The following is a 24,433-nucleotide window of genomic DNA, read 5'->3' as shown; positions in this document are numbered from 1 at the left end:
GTACGATTATACACACACATACCATCCTTTTTGCCATTGACTACAAATGTGCAATGACACTGAAGGCTGTGCTGTCCAGGATCTCTCTTATAATCATGTAAACTCTAATTTACTTAGAGTTTACATATGTTCAGTTAGTGTTCAGTGTTCACCTAATCTGAAAGAAAACCTTCGTTTTGAATCATCCATAATGTTAAAATGTAGTGATAATACCCGTCAGTGTAAGAGGGGTTAACATGATCTATTAGAACTGTAAAGGGTTGACCTGAAAGATTACACAACAGCAACTACTGACCAGTAAATCTCTGATCTTTACAGTTTGAAAGTGCAATAGGTTATTTTCAGGACTGGAGATTAGTAAGAGTAGTTTTATCAAAGAACACACATGTATATAGTAGGCTATGTACAATACACATAAGAGACTGGACTCTTTGTACTTCTTAGCAGTGCTAGTCATGTGTTTTATTATGCAGTGACTAGAATTGGGAGTTTATTCGCAACCAGTTTTGTTAAAGGGATAGTTCACCCAAAAATGGATGGATGCACTTTTTTGGGCTTCAAAATATCATCCTCTGTTCACAGCCATTATAAAGCTTGGAAGAGCCAGGGCATTATTGAATATAACTCCGATTGTATTCGTCTGAAAGAAGAAAGTCATATACACCTAGGATGGGCTTGAGGGTGAGTAAATCATGGGCTAATTTTCATTTTTGGGTCAACTTTCCCTTTAAAACAAATACTTCATTCGATCCCATTACAGGTTCTCGAAAGTGCATTCCACCAATGCGAATGCAATATCACACTGAAATAACCTGCACCGCTAATTCAACACGACATCATGGAACAGACAGGGTGATCAGTCAGTTTGGATCCCAGAATTAATCTTACGAGCCGGTTCTTTCAGCAAATCAGCTTTTTGGAATTTAATGGCCATGCAGCGCTGTAAAAAATGATCGTGATTTTAAAGGTAAAATACTGTAAAAATGAAACGGTTAAAAACAGTTAAGTGGCTAACAGAATCACGGAAAGCATCGGTTGACGTCATTCGTGCACGCGAAGAAGAACGATGGAGGCCTTACAGCAGATCTTGTTCTTGCTTCTCGGCACGTGGCTGTTTATAACAAGGAGGAGACAAGCTTTGTTTGATAAAAGGCTGCAGTCTGCAAGGAAAAACACAGCCGAAAAGTACAGGGAAAGGCAGTTCGATCCCCCTGTCGCACGCGCAAGTGACGATTCTCTGTCAACCAATCAGTGTTCTGCAGTGAGTCTAGCTCCACCCTTTAGTACCATACCACTGTGCTAGGTACCCCAACGGAAGGGTACCGAAAAAAGTGGTATGGTACGGTTCGGCATTTTGGTACCAGTCACAACTTTTGACAGTGGAAACGAGCCATTGAATCTGTAAAACTTAAAATGTTGCTACCGTATTTTTTACGATAAAGTTCTGGCAACCACAGCTGCCGTTTTTTTACCGTAAATTTTACGTGGGATTTTTTTTTGCAGTGAACGCTTTGAGCGCAACTAGTATAGTCCGATTCATGAATGAACCGATTCTTTTTGGTAAATCAAATCATACAGCGAGAACAGGGCTGCATTCCCCAAAAGCATCATAAGCCTAAGTTGATCGTGGAACAATTGACACTAATGGACTCTACGATCAACTTAGGCTTAGGCTGCGTTTTGGAAATGCAGTCCAGGTAAGTCTGATCCCAGAAGGAATGATTCTTATGAGTCAGTTGTTTTTATTGAATCAAACACAGCCAGTCTAGTAAGATTCCTGAACAAAAGGCTGTGAATCAAACACATGCTGTTTATAACTACAGCTGTAAGAAAAGTATGTGAACCGTTTGCAGAATCTGTGAATAATTTTAGACAAAATAAGAGTTCATACAAAATGCATGTTATTTTTTATATAGTATACGTCCTGAATAAGATATTTTACATAAAAATGTTAACATATAGTCCACAAGACAAAAAATAGCTGAATTTATTAAAATGACCCCGTTCAAAAGTTTATGAACCATTGATTCTCAGTGCTGTGTGTCGTTCCCTGGATGAGCCACGGCTGTTTTTGTTTTGTTTTGTGATGCTTGTTCATGAGACCCTTGTTTGTTCTGAACAGTTAAACTGCCCAACGTTCTTCAGAAAAATCCTCCAGGTCCTGCAAATTCTTCAGTTTTCCAGCATATTTTGCATATTTGAACCCTGGCACTGAGGACAATTGAGGGACTCAAACACAACTACTAAAAAAGGTTCAAACATTTGCTGATGCTCCAGACGGAAACACAATGCATTAAAAGCCGGGAGTGAAAACCTTTGAACAGGATGAAAATGTCTTATTTTGTTTAATTTTAATTTAATTTTTTTTTATTTAGTAATGCCCTTTGGAAGCAATAGAAGATACTTGCATGTTTTCCCGGAAGACAAATTAAGTACAAATTCAAAAAGTTGATTTAATAGTTGGGTTTGAGTCCCTCAATTTTCCTCAGTGTGAAAAGATGGATCTCAAAATCAGTCACTGGAGAGGGTTCAAATATGCAAAAGATGCTGGAAAACTGAAGAATTTGCAGGACCTGGAAGAATTTTTCTGAAGAACATTGGGGAGTTTAACTGCTCAGGACAAAGAACAACCATCACAAAACAAAACAACAGCCGTGGATCATCCAGGGAACGACACACAGTATTGAGAATTAATGGTTCATAAACTTTTGAACGGGGTTATTTTAATAAATTCAGTCTTGTGGACTATATGAAACATTTTGTGCGTAAAATATCTTATTCAGGACAGTACTAAATAAAAAATAACATGCATTTTGTATGATCTCTCGTTTTGTTAAAATGATTCACATTTTCACAGATTCTGCAAGTGGTTCACATACTTTTTCTTGCCACTGTATATGTAGATGAGTGTAGTTGACTGGCTGGTCAGATAAAGATGTACACGTTTTTTTTTTTTGTCAGTGGTATGAATGTTTTTTGTTTGTTGAGTATGGCTATAAGGACAGGTACATGAATTTAACATTTCATAATCTTTACGCTAATTTCTTAATGATTCATTCCTTAAAAAAAGATTTGATCAAAGTGTTCAGAAAAGTGCAGTGAATCCTTGCAGGTTGCAACTTTTGGTACGACTTTGATTTTACTTTCAAATTGAGTGCAACAGTTAAAGTTGAGGTTGGGGTGAATATGTTTTCCGGTGTAGCCGAATCCTTACCAGTTGTGTAAGGCTGGCTGTTGTTCTGTCCGCAGTTCTTCATTTTCACAGGCGAGAGACAGAGAGGTTTGACCACTTTATGAGTGCCCTCACACCAATATGAGGTGCAGAAGGCCAGCACAGAGAGCGCAAGGGCCAGGGAGGTCAGCGAGAGAGACAGCAAGGACCGACTCCTGCGAGACAAATGCTCCAACATGGTGGAATGGTACAGATAGGACCTGATACAGCAGATAACAAAGAAAAGACAACATTAAGGCGCTAAGAAAGAAGCTCTGTGTGTGTATCCACCTACAGATGAAATTAGAGTTGAGGTGATAGAAAGGAAAGAGTGATCACTGTGGACAGTTGTGCATGGAAAAAAGTAAGATTACTAAACTTAGAAGAAATGATTGAAGCGGCGGGCCAATGTCAAAAGTCAGAGAGGGGGAGTTTACATGAGTGGAGGAAACAAATAGAAACTGAAGATGCAGAATTAAAGGTCAGTGGAAGTGCGATGATGAGCAGAGGATTTAAAGACAGAAAAGGGAAAGGAAATTAGACAGATGTGAGGAAGTGAAAACCCACTTGCCAATGCCTTCCTTAGGTTTCCATATAAAAGTGTAGTTTGTTCACAGCTGGTGAAATGCAGAAATGTTCCCTGAACAAATATGGCCAATATGTCCTCAAAGCACTCAAAGTCAAAGGAGATGAAGCCGACAATGAAAAATCTTCATGCTGAATATTCAGAGATGTCTCTGAATGTTTAGCTTAGCACAGAGATGAAATTGGTCTTAAGTCTTGCGGTCAATCAAGAATGACCCTATTCTTCTCCTTGTTCTTGCCAATCTCTCTCACCTGGCTTCTTTCTCGGAGAGATTATGATTTTCTGATCTCACTTATTCCTCGTCTTAATCACCATCGTCCATTTCTTTGTAATCCTTCATGATCTTGGTTAATCTAAAAGGTACATCTGTCTGTCCCGGTCCATTCAGAGCCCCTAAAACACCTATAAGAGACCGGAGAGATTATGTATTATATCTTCAGTAATCTTTTTTTTAATTTTTTTTTTATTAAATATCCACTTATTTTTCACATTATTGTACCATTGTAAAAAAAATATAATAAAAATATATGAATTCCATATATATTTTAGGAACATCATTTTTTCAACCAACATTCAACACAGATATATATTTAAATAATTATGATTGCATGAGGAATCATGATATACTTGCAGGGTAATATATTAACAAATAATTCCATGCCAAATTTTAAATAAATCTTTTTTTCAAATTTAAACAAAGTTATGGCAAAATGCTCACACATAAAAAGTTATAAAAAAAATTATATTATGTATTGTGAAAGTATATATTACAGACACAAATGTTGATGATAAGAGCGGAAAAAAAGAAATGCAACCCACCTCCTCAGTCACTGCGCGTCTGTCTTTGCAGTTTCACTTTTATTACTTCACTGTCTCTGTCTTTTCTTTTATTCATTCTCAACCTCGAGTGAATGTTTATGACAAACCCACCCAGATTTGACTTAATCCGCCCAAGTCCATCTGTTCCTTCGATTCTGCCTCTTTCTATAGCTCCATTTAAATCTTTCTCTCTTCGCCTACAACCAGGTTACATTCATCTCCTCCATGTGAGACTTGAATTAAATGATTCTCTTTAAATGTTAATGTTGGTGTCAAGTCCTCCTAAGCACATGTATTGTTTATTCTATAATCTTAAGGGCTTTTCAGACTACATTGTATCGTCCTAGACTGCATCCAAAGCCATTAACTACAGCAATGCCAGACAGTTCTTCATCAGTTAAAAGGATATTCATCCAAAAAATTTAATTAGCCCATGATTTACTCAACCTCAAGCCATTAGGTGTATATGACATTCTTCTTTCAGACGAATACATTCAGAGTTATATAAAAAAAAATGGATGGATGCACTTTTTTTTTTTTTACAATTTTGGACTCCCATTCACTGCCGTTATAAAGCTTGGAAGAAAAAAAAAAACTCTGATTGTATTCGTCTGAAAGAAGAAAGTCATATACACCAAGGATGACTTGAGGGCGAGTAAATCATGGGGTAATTTTCATTCTTGGGTGAACTATCCCTTTAAGGAATGCAGTAGCCAAGCCTAAACGTTAAAGGGCTAGTTCATTCAAAAAGAAAATTCTGTCATAATTTACTCACCCTCAAGTTGTTACAAACCTGTATGAATTTCTTTCTTAGATATTTTGAATAATATGGGTAACTAAACAGTTGATGGGCCCCATTGACTTCCATAGAGGGGAAAAAAATACTATGGAAGTCAATGGGACCCATCAACTGCATGGTCACCAACATTCCTCAAAATATCTTACTTTGTGTTCAGCAGAAGAAAGAAATTCATACAGGTCTGGAACAACTTGAGGGTTTTCATTTTTGGGTGAACTATCCCTTTAACAACATGGTTGCAGGTTCAGTATGACATCACAATAATGCAGTGGGACTGCAATTATTTGAAGGGGGAAAAAAACAACAGATTTTTTCTGAAACCTTTTTTCCTCTACATGAATACTGAGATGGTGAGTCTGGACATATTCCAGGTCCAGGACATCCCACTAAAGTCATGATCCCCCTGGTGGTTAAACCACAGTAGTGCAATAACATGACTCGGATAGGTTGATCCTCAAGTTTTTCCAAATTATTTTCTGTGGTAATTAACAGCATGATGCCAATAAGGCTCAACAATAAGCTAAATTCATACAGTCGGAGATATATTAAATTATGTCCTGGCTAATCCAAGCATTATATTGGAGTGAATGGCAGCCTGAAATTTGAAGTCCAAAAAATGCATCCATCCATTATAAAAGTGCTCCACACGGCTCCGGGGGGTTAATAAATGCCTTCTGAAGCAAATCGCTGGGTTTGTGTAAGAAAAATATCCATATTTAAACCTTTATAAAGTAAAATATCTAGATTCTGGCAGACCACCTTCCTATTCAACTTACGAAGAAAGTGTAAAGCCTCTCGCAGTTCAAATTGCTACATCCGACGTCATCGTCGCACCAGTTACGCTTTTTTGAATACGTCTGGCGGAAGCTAGATATTTTACTTTATAACCTGTTAAATTTGGATATATTTCATACACAAATCCATCAATTCACTTCAGAAAGCCTTTATTAACCCCCCAGAGCCGTGTGGATTACTTTTATAATGGATAGATGCACTTTTGTGGGCTTCAAATTTTGGGCTGCCATTTACTGGCATTATAATACTTGGATAAGGCAGGACATTTTTTTTTATATAACTCTGATTGTATTCGTCTGAAAGAAGAATGTCATATCCACCTAGGATGGCTTGAGGGCGAGTAAATCATGGGCTAATTTTCATTTAAACTTTCCCTTTAATCTGTTATGTTAGCTCATGTATGAAAACAGTATTGATTTTCCAAATTTTGAAGCCGTGCAGTCAATCAAGTATGACCTTGTCCTTCTCTTTATTTTTACCCATGATAAAAACGTCTGCCAGTTTAAATGTCAATGTTGCATCCAACCTGAAACATTCCTTAATGCAAATAATAAAGTCACTAGAATGAAGGACATACTTTTCAATGATCTTCTCACTTTATTCTTAAATTGTGCACTTTCACAGGTAACACCACAGGTTTACCATAGCTGGTTAAATCATTAAATAAATAAATATATTTGTAGTACAAAATAAAACTGTAACTGAACCTATAATTATAGCCAATATGGAGAATTTTGAATTTCATTGAATTATAATGATTTTGATCTTCCAACACGCTCTTCCTTTAGATAAATGACAGAATAAATATCAGGGCCAAAAGAAAAGTCTGAATATAATTAGAATAAATAAATAAATACAAATATCAATTTTACAACAGAAAACAAACGTGTGATGAAGATGCATCTTAATAAATAAAGAACGTGAATCTTCTTTATATCAATATTCAAAAGTTGTACATCTTTCTCATCCTATATTCTCTCAATCCTCTAATATTGTTAGCTTACTTCAATAAACAATTCAAAACAAACATTGTGCAAGATCGCCACTTGCAGTGTTGCCTTTATCAGATTTGTTTTGACCAAAAACAGATCACTTTCAACCCAAATGACAATCAAAAATGTAAAAAAAAGTTGATGTGGTCAAGTATCAGGACCCTCTAAGTTATATACACCCCATACCTCTTTGCATGACAACCAACTAAAGCATAATGTTTATGACTGGAATGTTTCTCATCATGATGATCACTAAAAGCCACATCTGGATATTCCAATATGCATAATCCTGTGGGTTATACAGAATGCTGCTTACGGAATTAAAATAGCAAATAAAAGACAAATATATCCAATGCTGGTTACAATGTCAAAGCATATCTAGGTCTCCTACTTGGTGGCTTTCCTGTAGGTTTGGGAATAAATATATGATTTTTTTTTTACTCCTCAAAGCAAGCTGGACGTGTATCCAGCAGTAATCAGACAAATGCACACTACTGTTCAAAGATCTGTTTGAGGTCAGTAAGATTTTTTTTTAATGTTTTTCAAAGAAGTCTCTTAAGGCTGAAACATAGTAAAACAATCATGTGGAATATTATTACATTTGAAAATAATGGTTTCTATTCCAATACATTTTAAAATGTAATTTATTCCTGTGATGGCAAAGCTGAATTTTCAGCATCATTAGTCCAGTCTTCAGAGTCACATGATCCTTCGGAAATCATTCTATTATGATGATTTGGGAATAGAAAGTTCCAAAGAACAGCATTTATTGGAATTCAAAATATTTTGTAATATTATGGGGCCCATTTTAACGATCTAAGCGTATGGTCTAAAGCGCACAGCGCAAGGGCACTTAGGGTATGTCCGAATACACTTTTGCTAGTTTAACGACAGGAAAAATGGTTGGTGCGTCCGGCGCATGGTCTAAAAGGGTTATACCTATTCTCTTAATGAGTAATGGGTGTGTTTTGGGCGTAACGTGCAATAAACCAATCAGAGTCTCATCTCCCATTCCCTTTAAAAGCCAGTTGTGCTTGCACCATGGCAGATTCGCTATTTACATGGCGGAATTTGCAAGCGGAAAGACTGAATGCTTCTCCAGAGAGGAATCCTTTTATTTTTACTATTAAACAATGTTTGTGTGCGTCCCTGTGTGTGTAATAAGCAGAGTGTACACGCTTTGTGGCCCCGCCTATAGGCGCATATTACTAATGTGCCCTTTAAATAACATAAAAAATACTGCGCCATTAACTTTCAGACCTGATTTTTGTTGGTCAATGGTGTAGTCGATTTCAGTTGCCTTAAAATAGCAACCCGCCAACAATGCACCTGAACACACCTCGTTTTCAGACCAGCATGCCCATGGGCGCACAAATGGGTGCAAATGCATTTACTATTTAAACGTGGTGCAGTGCGTGAAAATGATAACTGCGTCGAGCTGAAACTCGCAAAAAACGCTTGTGCCGCGTGTAAGATAGGGCCCTATAAATGTGTTTACTGTCACTTTTGATCAATTTAACATGTCCTTGCTGAATAAAAGTATACATTTCCATTAAAAAAAAAACTTACTGGCCCCAAACTTTTGCATGGTAGTGTATCCAAAATCTGCTCACTGGCAAGTCAGTCATTCCAGTAGATATGCCAGTATTCCTTAAACATTTAAGAATATTATCTTCTAAAACATACTGAAACTCCAACAATTGAATAAACAAGACACCTGCTTCAATCTGTCAGTCCATCATGTTGGAAAGGCAGGGGTATGCATGCTTTTTTTCCCCAAAACAGAAGACTTACGGTATATTGTTGCTCATTAATATTTAAATATTTGCACACACTTATACACACACACATTATCAACTAGGATCGATGAAGGGGGTGGTGGAAGGAGAAGGCTAGGGATTAATGGATGCTGGATGAAGAACTCAAAAAATGCTATTTCCTTTCCCAGTTGCCCCAGTTCCAGTGCCCCAAACCAATGGAGGTCGATGAAGAACCGGAGCTTGTGGGGTAACGGTTCCTGTAAGAGACATGGGAGATAACTCACCAATAAGAGGGACAGCAGTGCTGGGTTGTACCATTCTAGGCGTCGTGTGGGGGTTAGCCATGGAAAAGCCCATGTTGGGCATCGTCAAAGCTGAAAGGCTTGCATTCTGGGTTGGAGATGCCATATGGGCGGCAGGCACCCCGAAGGCTGTGTTTAAGGGGGGGAGGCCACTGTAGCAGGGTGTCACGGCATTAAAACCAAAATAATTTGGTTTTGATGGCTGTGCAACAAAGCCGCCCGCATTGGATATGTTGCCACCCAATGGCCTGATAATGCCTGTGGCTGGCAAAACACCTGGGAAGGATGAAAGTTGAAAGTGTGCAAACCAAAAAGGGATGATGGGGAGGGAGGGAGGGAAGTGGATAGCATATAGAAGCAGGGATAAAGAAGGTTGAGATGGGATCTACATCAACTACGTACAAGTTATGTTCCACATGACTATATGAACTCTAGGCTTGTAAAACATTGCGTCACAAACACTCAAAAATAAACAGATAACTATACAGTGCTTCTATCTCTCTCTTTCTCAGTCACTCTTATTGTCAGTGTCTCTCTCTCTCTCTCAGCCCTCCTTACCCGGGGCTTTTTGAGTAGGGATGGCGCTGAGAGGGGGCTGTTTCGGTTTGGGCTTGACTGACATAAGAGAGTCCAAATCCACCAATGAAGCACCTTCTCCAAGGAAGGACGCTGGCTTTTTGGTCTCCTCAGCAGGTTTTGTAGATGTGTCACCTATTGATAGAAAAAAATTATTCAGACAAAATAACTTCTCTTGTGCTATAGAAAGAGAAAAGCGTTCAAAATGTTCCTTACTCTTGGGGGAAACAAAATTGATTCACTACATTACAAAAATTTGGGTAAAAGGAAAGTAATATTTTTATTCAGCATTTTAACCATCAGAACTCCAGGAATAGTTTCAGCATGTTGTTTAATATGGCAATGTTAATGTATTTGGTCTTCTGCAGATGATAAGCTTCTGCAGCAGAGAAATGTGAACATGTAAGATATGTTGCTGCTGCATAAATAGACATAAATCCCATAGCAGATGTAGGCAGGTGGAGCTGGGGGAGGTGGAGGGTTTCAGAGGAGCTCTGATAGCGCGCTGCAAGACTAGCTTACAGCAAACAATGAACCAGACTATTTTAATGTTCAGCAAGCAATCTGATTGGTTGCAGGATAAGCAGAGGCCAATCAGCTTGTGCCATGAAGTAATGATGTGATTGCTTGCAGATTGCATGTTAAGCACCTATCCACCTGCGAGTTTCATGACAGTAAAGACTTTTATAATGTTAAAACAAGATATGTTTTTAAATAAATGCTGTTCTATTGAACTTTCTATTGATCAAAGTATCCTGAAAAAAATGTATCATGGTTTTCACAGAAACACTAAGCAACAAACTGTTTTCAACATTAATAATAAGAAATATTAGAATATTAGAATTATTTCTGAATGATCATGTGACACTGAAGACTGGAGTAATGAAGCTGAAAATTCAGCTTTGTCATCAAACTACATTTTAAAATATATTACTAGATATATTATTATATAACTAGAAAACAGTTTTTTTTTTTAATAAATTGTAATACTATTTCACAAAATTACATTAATTAAATAATTATAATTAAATAAATTCAGCCTTGGAGAGCATAAGAGACTTTCAAAAAACTACAAAAATCTTATGGACACCAAACTGTAGTGTATATTTTGGTATTTATTTTATTAGTATAAAATGTATTAAAAATAAAGAAATAAAACAAAACAAATTATTTAAAAACTGATAAAAGATATTAGTAAAAAACACAAAAGATCAAAATAAGATGAAAGTTAAATCACCAAAAACGTATTTATTTTTAGTTGTAGATATTTAGTGATGTGAAATCTCAAATCTGAAATATTAAACATATAAATATCTTGTTTATTTGCAGCTAAATGTCTCAAAGAAACTCTTCAATAGATGCAATGCCATGAAAACGGTAGTATTTGTAAAATCTCAGCAACAAGATAAGATGGGAACTTGTGATATTTAGGTTAAGGCTAGTTCAAAATTGACCATGAAAATAAGATTTGAGACTGCAGAAACAAATGGAAAATGAAACCTCTTCCATTAGTACCGTTCTCAGAGGAACCTCCCCACGGATCTGATCCACCTCCATCACCGAAAGGGTCATCAGTCGGAGCTGAAGGGGCACCCCAGGGGTCACTCGCAGTCGGGGGTGAAGGCGCTGAGAAATACAAGAAATACAATGATTAGCTAGGAAACATGAGCTTGTATGGATATTGTTCTGAAAACACATTTATTTTGTTTTTTTAATCAATGAACATCTGACATACAACAACACCATCACTATAATACTGTAATCTACATTTACACTACCATTCAGAAGTTTGGGGTTGGTAAGATTCTATAAGGTTATTGAAGTAAAACTGCATTAATATTTGATCAAAAATACAGTAAAAACAGTAATATTGTCCAATAATATTATAATTTAAATGAACTGTTCTGTTTTTTTCAGTTTATTCCTTTGATGGTAAAACCTTGAAAGGAATATTGCTAAAAAAGTCTTCAATGATCCTTTAAAAATCATTATAATATGCTGATTTGGTGCTCAAGAGACATTTCTTCTCATTAAACTGTAGAGTAAATTCACAAAATTTTGTAACAATTGTCAATGAAGCAGTAAAAAGTTTATTATTTGTGGACAATGAGGTGTGATGTACATGTTCTTCAAGCCAGTCACTTTCTCACCTGCTGTGCCCCAAGGGTCATTATCTGCTTTTGAACCATCACCGAATAGATCAGACGTGGCTGATGATGCCCCCCAGGGGTCAGAGTTTGCAGGTGCTGAATCCTGTACACTATCCGTCCCCCATGGATCTGTCTTTGCTGTGTCAGAGTCTTTCGCCGTTTCAGCTGGAGCCCCCCATGGATCGTTTGTTTCTTTATCCTCTGAAATTCCAGCAGAGTCGCCCCATGGGTCACTGGCGGCAGGTGGAGAACCATTCTCGGCACTGGCAGATTGTCCCCATGGATCATTAGATGTGGGTGCAGATCCGTTTTTCCCATCAGCAGATTCACCCCAAGGATTAGCAGCTGGACTGGATTCCTTTGCCTCATCAGACGATGCACCCCACGGGTCATTGGCGGATTCGTTAGATGCGTCGGATGGGGCTCCCCAGGGGTCCGAGCTGGATGGAGGTGCTGCAGTTGCTGCTTTCTCCCAAAGATCTGGCTCTGTGTCACCTTCCTTTGCCTGAATCCACAAATTTCCCTCATGTCAGCTTAGACAGTCTGATAATAGTCAGATACTGTGATCTCACTCAATATTAATGTAATAAAGTTTTTCTGAGTAATTGATCTGTCTGTCTCACCCGTCTCTCTGCCTCTTTCCTCTCGGCCTCCAGACGCTTCTGCTCCTCCTTCTTCTTGGCCATGGAGGCGGTCAGGTCAGCCACCGATGGGATGTTGTCCAGGGAGGGCAGCCCTGTATACGGGGGGATCTCTGGCTTTTCCTTTTCAGGTCCTGCAGCGGAGGACGCTGACATAAAAAAACATGAGTGTTAAACAGATATAAATGAGAAAAGAAATAAAGAAGATTTCTGTTCTTTATAAATGAAGTTCTGTTCAAAAAGTACCACTAAAAAGTTGGGGGGTGGGTTTAATACTTTTATTCAGCAAGGACACATTAAATTAATAAAAAGTCACTTATATTTATATAATATAAAGACATTTATGATGTTACAAATTATTTCAATTTAAAAACAACTGCTGTTCTTTTGAACTTTCTATTCGCCAAAGAATCCTGGAAAAATATATTACAGTTTAATATTAAATAGATATTATTAAGCAGCATGACTATTTGAAAATTGATAATAATAAGAATTGTTTTTGAGATCTGTACACTGAAGACTGGAGTAATGATGCACAAAATGTAGCTTTGCCATCAAAGCAATACATTACAATTTAAAATATATTAAAATAGAAAACAGTTATTGATTTTTTTTTAATAATATTTCAAAATATAAATTTTTTTAACTGTATTTTTGATTAAATAAATGCAGCCTTGAGCCCTATTCGGACATTCATTGTTTCTCATGGGGTCGAAAGGTATTTTCAACATTTACAGGGGCAAGTCTGTGATTTTATTGCCGTCTGAATCCAGAATGTTAGTGTTTTTCTCCCACCACCCGCATAAAAATCCCCGGTCGAATTACCAACTGTTTTTTGACAAACACCAAGGTCGTATGGTAATTTAATTGCTGTCCGAATCCACATCTCTGAGTTTACCAGAAGAGATCACTTCAAAATTCACTGTTTAAATCCTTTTTGACCACTGCAGAGCACCGTACGATAACTTCACTTTAATATTTTAAAGATGTACATTTTATTACTGAAATGCTGGAAAGTATTTAAAAGAACAATATTTCATCACCATCACAGAACTCGCTCCTCCACCAGGAATAAATCGCCATCAGACGGCAGTTTTAGCACTGAAGTGCCATGCAAATTTATTATTACAGACGTCCACATTAGAAACAATTAGCATCCGAATAGGGCTTTGGTGAGCATCTCGTCTTTTCATTTCAAAATCTCTTCGACCCCAAACTTATATATAGCAGACCTACAGGGTTTACAAGTTAGAAGGTTCAATATGAAATACAACAAAAGTGGGTGGTTAAAATAGTGCATATAAGTCGTTTGTGGTGAGTATGGTGAATACAAGTTGTAGGTGTTACTTTTACAGTGCTTCTTATGTCCTTTTTGCCTTTTAATATAGCAAAATATCTATTTTTGTGTTTCATGGAAGAACGAAAAAGAGTTCATAATGACAAGTTTCATTTTGGGGTGCACTGTCCCTTTAAAAATATTTAAAATGTAATATGTGTAATACGGATACTGAAATAACTTCATATGATGAAAGGAACTAAAGCTAATATTTTACTAACAGTGCGCCAGCGCAAACCCTCTTTTGCCGTTAAAAAACTACTGTCGGAATTTACTAAAGACACGCAGTGAAACATTTGCGTTGAAAAGTGTGGACATTAAAGGGTAACTTCAGTGATTTAGCATTAGGCTTTGTATCAGTAGAAACCCGGTATTATATTCAAATTATGGTACTTTCCCCCCTCATATCCCCCTGAGACGAGAGAATTATGCATTTTATTTCTGGAAAAATTCCTCCGATGACACAAATATCGTCATTGTGCGTCATCTGAGGATTTTTTGGCCAGAGGCTAAAGACTACAGCCACTAGATGGAGCTGTTCCGCATGTTATCAACCCGCCCACAGGGGAAAGATCTCACGCACAGAATGTAAGATACAGACGGCCGCACGGACAATCATAATTACGGAGCGCGGTGCAGAGTAAAGTGAGTGTTTCAACTTTTCAATGAATTCCTGTGATAGTTTAGCTTCCATATGCGATCTGAAAACGTGCCAGACTGGCGCTTACCTCAGCTCTGCTCAGCTCTTCGTGAGGAATGAAATCTGACACTGCTGCGTCTGTGCCGTGACTTTCGTTCGGCTCACTCACACTTTATTGAAAAGACACGTTTAGTTTTTAACTGTAGTGTTTGTTCTCTAACTGAACGAAATGATTGTATTACTATGAAGATCAAAACTACGGTGTACGGAGTGGCCCCGTAGGGCAGCGAAGCAAGTGCATTCTGGGAGTTGTTGTCTTTCATCCACATGAGACAAAAATACATTTTCTGTCTTTTCTCAGTCTAGAAGGCACCAAATTAAAAAATAATTTCACATTTCTACTGCATAAATGACCCAGTTTAAATACAAAGCTTAATGCTAAATCACTGAAGTTACCCTTTAAATGCAAATGCATTTGTAGGAGTTTCCCTTTCAGACGGAAAATTTATGGGAGGATAGTATTTAAATGAATCATGCAAGGTGATTTACGAAGCTTTGCGCTAGTCAATTTACTGGTGTTTGTGCCATTATTAAGCAACAAAAAAGAATGTCTTAAACCAGACACTAATTTGCGCTGCTTTTTGGAGATTGTGTTGGTCATTATGGAAATGATCGGCTGCATCTGTGTTCTTTCATTTGAGTCGTCAATAGATCGCGCGCAGAACTTTACACTCCCGTTCTGTGCTTTTTTGGATTTGTGCGCTAGTAAATCTGGCCCCAGATCAGTGTTAATTTTGACAGCATACTTTGATTTAGTTTTAGTCATAGTCTTTTGACTAAAATGCCATTTAGTTTTAGTCATATTTTAGTCACCTGAATTGTTTTTAGTTTTAGTCGACTAAATCTACAGAAGATTTAGTCTCCTAAAATCTAATGAGTTAAGTTCAATTGTAATACATTAAGTATTTAAGCATTACATAACCAACTGTCACTTGAAGTGACATTTTGACATCATTTTGTTTTTGACATTAAAAATACACAAAAGAGAGCTCAATTCACTTTTTTGTTTGTTTTTTAAAAACATCTATATAGTTTTTATAACTTTGTATTTGTGTTTTAGTTAGTAGGCCATATCAGGTTAAGCCAAAGCTTCAAATAAGTTTGTTTATTTATTTTTTAATTTCAGTTAACATTTATTAGTAATGAAGATTTTTTTTTATGATTTTAGTCAACTATTATAACCCTGATACTTTATTGAATATGTGTCAAATACTGGTCTTTCCTCCTGACTATGAATAAAATGGGAATGAAATTAAATATAGTTTATTGTGTAAGCAAAAATGAATATATAATGCGTGACTTTTAATTATAAACAAGCTCGAAACACACATTGACTCTTATTTTGAAATGTCTGCGCCTTACTATTGCAGTTGCAGAATGCTTCAAGTTCAGATGAGGGAGATAAAATATGCATTGTTACAACCGTCTAAAACATATTACTATATAAACATCGTAAAGTAAACATTGTCATTATTCCTCAGCATTAGTTCATTAACAATTGCCTGGCATAAACGTGCGCTATTCATTGATTGTGAGCCGCTCTGGAGCGCTGTATTGGGGATGCGTGAGCCTGTAGAGCGTGCAACAGCGCCGTGTTTTCCAGCGGTTAGATCAGCACGTTCAAATCAAATGTGCGCATCTGTTACACAGGATATCAGTTTTGACTGGATCTCTTAAGTTTTCGTCATAGTTTTTGTCATCCAACACTAGTTTTTATTTAGTTATTGTCTCGTTTTCGTCAGTGAAAAAAGGTTGTTGACGAAAATTATTCGTCAACGAAATTAACACTGGCCCAGATGTGTAACAAGAGTTCAGTTGCAAACATGCCTGCAGTGTGTAATGCTCATGCCATGGGTTCATAAGTCTTACCACTGGGAGCCTTTGTCAGCTTGTCTTTTGTCTTCATAGCAAAATCTCTCTCTTCTTTCCTCTTTTCTTCATCCTCAATCAGCACCATCACTATCTTAGCCTTTTCTCTCACATTCACCCCCTACAAAAAGCAAATCCATTAGTGACAAGCTTTCAGACCTTTGTCCTCTATTATTAATGTAATGAGTGTAGAAGAATCGGATATTTTGCAGTACCTGGTCCTTTCCATCCTTGTCTGTGAAGCGGTATTCTATTAGGATTTTGATAATGTGAATGTTTTCCTCACACTGCGGAGGGATGCGGTCAGAGCCCGTTTTCAATAGATATTCAAGAAGGGTTAAAGCCTGTTGAAGAAAAAAAACAGAAAAACAAGATCTGTTAGTTTTTTTGAAATTCCTTGTACACATACGTATGTTTTTTTAAAATGTTTTTGGGAGAAGTCTCTTATGCTCACCAGGGCTGCATTTATTTAATCAAAAATACAGTAAAATTAGTAATATTGTGAAATATTATACTCAAAATTTTGTTTTATTTGAATACATTTTAAAATATAAATGTATATGATGGCAAAGCTGAATTGTAGCCATTACTCCAGTCTTCAGTGTCACATGATCCTTCAGAAATCATTCTAATATGCTAATTTGCTGTTTGAGAATAATTTCTTATTAATAATAATGTTAAACTTTTGTGGAAACAGCGATACATTTATTTCCGGGATTAGTTGATGAATATGAAGTTAAAAAGAACAACATTTATATGGAATATCCATTTTTTGTATCAATGTGAAAGTCTTTACTGTAAGTTTTGGATCAACTTAATGCAGAATGGTATCCAGGGGGATGCGTTATGTTGATTATATCCTAATGAAATAACTTTTTTTATCAGTATCGATAATCACTCCACATCTTCAACAATGATTACATGTGGAATCCCACAAGGCTCCCTTTTGGGTCCTCTGCATTTCTCTCTGTATATGCTTCCGCTAGGCTCTAGCTTTCAGAAGTACAGTGTAGCTTATCATTATTATACTGACGATACACAATTTTACCTTCCTGTCAGGTCAAATTAATATTTCCTCAAATTTAATGAGAATATTGTCAAATTAAAACAGTTTATCTGTCAGAAAGACTTTAAAAAAATAGTAATTCATGCACTTATTACATCCCAGTTGGATTACTGCAATACCTTATATGTGGGTTTGTCTCAGTCTACTTTTGCACATCTGCAACTAGTCCAAAATGCAGCCGCTAGACTTCTGACGGGTACATAGAAAATAGAGAAAATCACCCTTGTTCTCGTTTCCCTACATTGGCTACCAATTAGCTATAGATTTAAATGTAGGGTTCTGCTGTATGTTATTAAAGGGTTAGTTCACCAAAAAATGAAAATTAGCCCATGATTTACTTATCCTAAAGTCATCCTAGGTGTATGTGACATTCTTCTTTCAGACGAATACAATCAAGAGTTATATTAAAAAATGTGCTGGCTCTTCCAAGCTTTATAATGGCAGGGAATGGTTGTTTCTGTTTTGAAGTCCATAAAAGTGTCGTATCCATTATAAAAGTGCTCCACACGGCTCATGGACCCTTGACACATGTGTATTGGCGAACGCTGAAGCGCAGAGGATAGAGCAAAATAAAAAACCGGTCATGAATTAGAAGTCTAAAACGAGAATTTTTAAAGAGAAATGGCAGAGGCACAGTAGCCTGGTCTTACCAGACTCTCGTACATTTCATTTGTACAGAGAGTCTGGCCACTCTCCATTGACAAGCGTTTACTTCCTTGAAGGCGGGTACTCTGTTGAAGTTTAAAACTATTGGATCTGCTCAGAGTCACTCTGATCTGCCATAACCAATCGCTAACGTTTGGTCGTGACGTATGTCACGAAAGGCGAATGTGAGAATTCGCCTTTGATTCTCACATGGAAGTCCGCAAATAAATGTGCAGCCACCTCAGTGATAAAACTTTGTGCATTCGGATTGTGATTTATTCACGGTGGCGGGGAGAGTTTTGTGATCGGGAACGCGCTGCTCTCATGGTCCGTCAAATGATTGTATATGCTGTCATATGCTTGGTATGATAAGAATAAATGCTGCCGTAAATAACGACCCAATTCAAATGTTTACGTGCTTTTCTTCTTTTTATTTTTTTAACGGTGATGAAATATATTGCTCTTGTAAACACTTGCCAGCATTTAAAGAAATACAAGTCTAGAAATGCATCCAAATTACAGCGAAGCGCAACCGTACGGTGCTCTGCAGTGGTCAAAAAGGTTATATTCTGGTCAAAGATATAGATAAGATATAAGATATATTCTTGAAAACTCAGAGATGTGGATTCGGAGAGCAATTAATTACCACACGACCTTGGGGTTTGTCTAAAACAGTAGGTAATTCGGCCGGGGATTTTAATGTGGGTGGTGGGAGATGGACGCTTCAGCCAACTCCTTCACCACTAACGGAGCGAGCTGGAGAATCAAACTTTCCCGGGGCCACAACATCATGGCCACCAATAAATCTCAGCAAAGATTGTTCTTGCTCCGGCTTCAACTTCTGGATATTCGGCAGCGGTGCCAGGAATTAATGGCTTGACTAGCATCTTTCTCCGCTGCCATTACTGAACTACAACTCAAACTAGCGCATGACATCAACATCATCGTTCTCAGCCACTTCCTCTGTTCGCTGATTGGACCGGTAAAAAATTGTTCAGAGAAAACCTAAGCATGTACAGCAGTCCCAGACGGAGTACTGAAGGAAAATTAAAATTGAGCGGAAGTACGTAGGAGGGCAGAACCAGGCTATAGGCACAGAGGATAGAGCAAAACAAAACACCGGTCATGAATTAGAAGTCTAAAACGAGAATTTTTAAAGAGAAATGGCAGAGGATTTTGAGTGTGGAGCAGTTATATGATGGATACCGCACTTTTATGGACTTCAAAACAGAAACAACCATTCACTGCCATTATAAAGCTTGGAAGAGCCAGGACATTTTTTTATATAACTCTGATTGTATTCGTCTGAAAGAAGAATGTCATATACACCTAGGAAGACTTGAGGGCGAGTAAATCATTGGGCTAATTTTCATTTTTGAGTGAACTATCCCTTTAAAGCCATGCATGGTCTAGCCCCACAATTCATTCTGTACCTAGGTCTCTTTGTTCATCAAATCAGTTACTTCTTTCTGTTCCTCGTTCCCGCTTGAAAGCCAATGGTAATCGGACGTTTGTAGTTGTGGCCCCCAGATTGCGGAATGCAATGCACTTTTGTTTTTTGTTAGATCTTCTTCCAGACTGGCAATATTTAAATCTAGGTTGAAGTTTTTTCTCCATACCTTATGATGTGGTTTGAGGTGTATAGAGTTTTAAAATGTTTTATGAGGTTATGTTTTTTTAAACACTTGGTTTTATACTGTATTTCTTCTTGATTGTACAGCACTTTGGTACAATATTTGTTGTTTTTAAATGTGCTTTATAAATAAACTTGAAAACTTTCTTTAAAAAAAGCTTACTGGGCTGGTAATACTATTTTGCCAATTATATGATTTAAATGGTGTTTTATTATTATTATTACTAATAAATTAAAATAAAAAATAATTGGTGTTACCAGGGTGTTTTGGGCCCCTTTAAAATGTAATTCCATATGACGTTTCACTATCACCACTAAATATAAAGTGTAACTCAATCGCTCATTCTACATCTCTCTCTCTCACACACTCTCTCAATAATAAAACAAAAGCCGTAAGTAAACATCAGAGGAAGAAACACCATGGCAGTGAAGCTGAATGGAAAATCCTGCCTGCACATAATCAAACACTGCAGTGGCAGCAGCAACGGTCCTGCTGACAGAAAAAAACCCAGCCACCGATCAGATGACATGATCGGGTGCGCAATAGAGTCACAAAAACGATCACTTGCTATAAATATTCAATCAGTCTGAGCAGGCAACTCACCTTGTACACGTGCCTCCAATTCTTGTCATCATTGAGGCGCTTCCAAAGCATGGCCAAAATCTCATTACAGGCCACCACATTGTAGGTCAGGTCCGAGATGTCGGCCATCTGGGAGCCTGATGGCCCCCAGGGGTCATTAGAGGTCGCTTCCCGAACCTACAAAACATATCCAACATATAAACCGTAAAACACTAACCAATTACTCAGCGATTCCTGTGAAGAAATCTGCACTGGATACCAAATATACACTCAGTATAGCTTACTTCCATTTACGAAAATGTTATAATAGAATTTGAATTGAATATATGGAAGGCAGATATTTCTGTATAAAAATTGTATCCCCCAATGCAATGACCTCCAAATGAACTTATACTGTAGGTGATACCTAAAGTACTTAATTTGAAAGCCACATTTCTAGCATCTGTAAAACAGCATTTTTCCATCTTAAAAACATTTCTAAATTATGAAACATGCTTTCAAAGGCAAATGCAGAAAAGTCAGATCATGCGTTCATGACCTCAAGGCTAGATTATCATAATGCTCTACAGGGTGGTTGCACTGCATGCTTAATAAACAAACTCCAGCTGGTCCAAAAATGCAGCGGCTATAGTTCTTACCAGAACCAGGAAGTGGGACCACATTAGCCCGTTTTTTTTTCAATACTGCATTGGCTCCCTATTAAACATCGCATACATTTTAAAATCTTGCTAATTACTTACAAAGCACTAAATGGTTTAGCTCCTCAGTACTTGAGCGAGCTCTTAACAAATTACAGTCCTTCTCGTCTATTGTGACCTCAAAATTCTAGCCAGCTAATATCTAATATATCAAAATCAGCTGAAAACAGTAGATCATTTTCCTATTTAGCACCCAAACTCCGGAACAGTCTTCCTAGCCTTGTTCGGGAAAAACACACATTTAACCTGGCACACATATAACAAGTTATCACATTTTTATAATTCATATCTGTTAAAGGATTGTTAAGCTGCATAAAACACCTGATGTACTTGTTATATTGTAAGAAGAATGGCATCTACGCTAATATTAGTCTCTCTGTTTATCTCGAGGTTACCGTAGTCAGTCGCATTTGGTCCGTATCCAGATCAGATGGTAGACCACAACCTAGACACGACCACAACGCAGCCCTGAATGTCAGCTGAGATCCTGTCAACTAGACAATCCCCTGTGAAGGCCTCATTGATACGACAGCCATCGGTACAGATCCTCAGCAAACACAAGAACCAGACAGGTCCTCTGCACAATCCTATGGCCAGCTTTGTCTCCATACTGGCGTGATGAACCCGATCTTCAAGCAAAAGGGACTGGATGAAATATTTGAATGCTACCGATCCTGATCTGAATTCTGACTTGTGATGCAGCCTAGAATCATAATCATGTTTGTTTGTTGGCCAGATGAGAACTGACCCCACGACTGAGCCTGGTTTCTCCCTAGGTTTTTTTTCCCTTCATTGTATCACCTGATGGAGTTCTTTGCCACTGTTGCATCTGGCTTGCTTAGTTGGGGACACTTAATATTCAACACTTTTTTTTATTTGACTGCACAGACACTATTGGATGCGAACTGAACTGAGCTGGACAATGACATTACAGTTTTCTGCAGAACTGTTTAATAGATGAAATTAACTCATTTAATAATTGATGATCTTTACAATGGAACTGAATCAACACTGAACTAACTTCAGCTAAACAAAGACACTATTTTCTTTTAGAGCTGCTGTACAGAAGAAATGAACTCTGTTTACATCATTGAATCATTTTCCTGTTATCACTGTAAACTGTTTTGAAGCAATCTGTATTGTATAAAGCGCTATATAAATAAAGGTGATTTGACCTGTAGTTGACATAGACAAAAGTCTCACCTTGAAGACTTGACAAAAGAGGAAAAACTCACCTTGACCTCTGCCTCGGAGAAGTTCTGAACAAGGTTCTTCAGTTGGCGTCGCAGCATTGAGTGAGTCATGATGGTGGTTTTGTCCTAGACCTTTTTAAGAAATTAAGATTTTTTTTTAAATTGTAAAATACACATTGTTAAACAAATGTGATAAGTAGGCTTATCATTGTTAAACATTGCAAATACAGTACATGGATCAAAAATTGAATTTTTTTTTATTTCATAATCATTGTAACATAACTTTATAATACAGCTTTAGGCACTATTATTTATGCTATAAGTCTATTTATAATAGAAGCCATATCAGAGCCAGTTTTATTTTTTATAGTTTTCAATTGTTATATTTTCCGTTTTCAATAGTTTTTCATTTTTTAATGTCTATATAGTTATTCATTATTATATTCGTTTTCGTTATTATCTAAAGTTAAACTAAATGAAAAAGAGAAATGCAATGAGCTGAAGGAAAACATGTTTTAGTTTTTCTATTTTATTAAATAAGAATATATTATTTATATAGTTTTTTTTATTTTATTTTATTTTATGATTCACTCTTTTTTATTTTCTCTTTCAGATTGACAAAACAGTACATTCATTTTCCAAACATAGGTGTTTAGGTTTTTTATTTTACTTTATTTCATTTCAAGTTCAAGATTTGTATGTTTTTTGTTTAAATTAGTAACTAAATTAACCCTTATCACAGCATACGATAAACATTTTATGAATAGTTTATTAACAATATCACACATGCAAATAAAGTTAAAAGGATGTAGTGTAATTTACTTATTTTGTTCCACGTACCTGCTAAGTAAAGGATGTAGGAATGGCTGTTGACTGAATTTCTCAACTGCTGACAGGCACTTCAGTCCATGAGGCGACTTTATAGACCTATACACCATAAATATGAGGACAGAGACTTTGTAACTATAGTGTTTCGAGGAAATAGTTAGACCAAAAATGAACATTCTGTCAGCGTTAGTGGAAAAATAAAGATAGTTTTATTTATATTTTAACTAATGTGTTGGAGTATTTGTATTTTATGTGGTGTTGAGCATGTGTCTTTGTGTGTACCTGCCTAGGGCCTGTGGATGTAAATTAGCAATGTTGCTATAATCCAGATCGTTTACATTCTGTATTTTTAGACCAGTGTTCATTAACATGCATTGTCCCTATCAAATACATAATACAAACATGCTACTCTCTGGTATATAGAAGAGCATTATTCACAATAGCTATAGACTAATTATTTATTTATAAGAGTAGCATCAACAGCAAACATCCTTTCAAACAGCATGATCCTGCTATCAAGATAATGCATGATTTTATGCTATTATCCAAGCTGTACTGAGAATATCTGCCAAATGCGATGTGATCCAAATGATGGCTGATTTATTTAGCAGTAGGGTACGTTATAGACATTTCCAATGCTGCAGACACCAAACACCTCTAGAGTAATGTGTGCATGAAAGCATCATATGATGACAATCACCATGGCATGAACTAGATCGCTGTCATTCAATAAACTGAGAGACTGCGTGCCCTGACTGTAATCTGACGCCTGCAAAAACTGATATTGGTTTGTTGAATGGAGAGCCATCGCCTTAAAAACAGGAGAATAATAATAATGCATGATTATTCACAGCGTCTTAGCTTGATTAAAAATAGCATCGCTTCTTATATCAGCTCAGCGACAACATTTCTGATTAAATGATGGATACAATAAATATATGTTTATATTGTAATATACCAACCTTTTGGGAGAATGGACAGGAGAGACGATGATGAGAGGCTTTACCAGAAGCGGAAATTTCCGCTTCCGTTTACGGCGGCTACCTGTCAAAAAAACGAACGTAGCATCCCTACTGAATATTCATGAGGTGGGCGTGGCGGTTTGCATTGCGTGCATGCACGCTAGTTAGTAATTATTGATGAGCGGGCGTGGCTATGTGGTTTACGTTGAAACCCGCAAGGGTAAACAAACAAAGATTTTGTTGTTGTGGTTGCATGAAAGCCCTTTGACAAAAAAGACAATTAAAAAAA

General features: G+C 37.0%; 3 protein-coding genes across 5 annotated transcripts in view; all 3 read right to left on the bottom strand.

The window, feature by feature from the left end:
- Window positions 1-4,706, bottom strand: part of LOC307133831 (germ cell-specific gene 1-like protein) — a 15,232-nt gene extending 10,526 nt beyond the window's left edge. Inside the window, exons 1-4 of one of the 3 annotated variants that reach the window (XM_079829132.1) lie at window positions 4,617-4,706; window positions 3,779-4,199; window positions 3,215-3,432; window positions 23-157 (exon numbers count right to left, since the gene is read on the bottom strand). Coding sequence is in view for 2 of the 3 variants with exons in the window: in XM_079829131.1 (XP_079685257.1) it covers window positions 3,215-3,410 (196 nt within the window). In the remaining variant the exon portion in view is untranslated. The remainder of the gene's footprint in view (window positions 1-22; window positions 158-3,214; window positions 3,433-3,778; window positions 4,200-4,616) is intronic. The other 2 variants (XM_079829131.1, XM_079829130.1) reach the window with 2 other exon arrangements.
- Window positions 1-24,433, bottom strand: part of LOC307133598 (craniofacial development protein 2-like) — a 1,416,430-nt gene that overhangs the window by 995,961 nt on the left and 396,036 nt on the right. The window lies entirely within an intron of this gene.
- epn1b (epsin 1b) lies at window positions 6,798-24,215 on the bottom strand. Its single transcript, XM_079829128.1, has 11 exons — window positions 24,145-24,215; window positions 23,195-23,281; window positions 22,397-22,486; window positions 20,485-20,640; window positions 16,752-16,880; window positions 16,537-16,657; window positions 12,614-12,780; window positions 11,991-12,495; window positions 11,356-11,466; window positions 9,823-9,975; window positions 6,798-9,540 (listed from the first exon to the last, which is right to left on the bottom strand). The coding sequence occupies exons 3-11, from the start codon at window positions 22,463-22,465 to the stop codon at window positions 9,125-9,127; spliced, it is 1,827 nt and encodes a 608-aa protein (XP_079685254.1). The 5' UTR covers window positions 22,466-22,486; window positions 23,195-23,281; window positions 24,145-24,215; the 3' UTR covers window positions 6,798-9,124.

This window comes from Gobio gobio, assembly GCF_949357685.1.
Source record: "Gobio gobio genome assembly, chromosome: 11".
NCBI classification, from domain to species: Eukaryota; Metazoa; Chordata; class Actinopteri; order Cypriniformes; family Gobionidae; genus Gobio; species Gobio gobio.
This window is presented reverse-complemented; position numbering and strand designations above follow the sequence as displayed.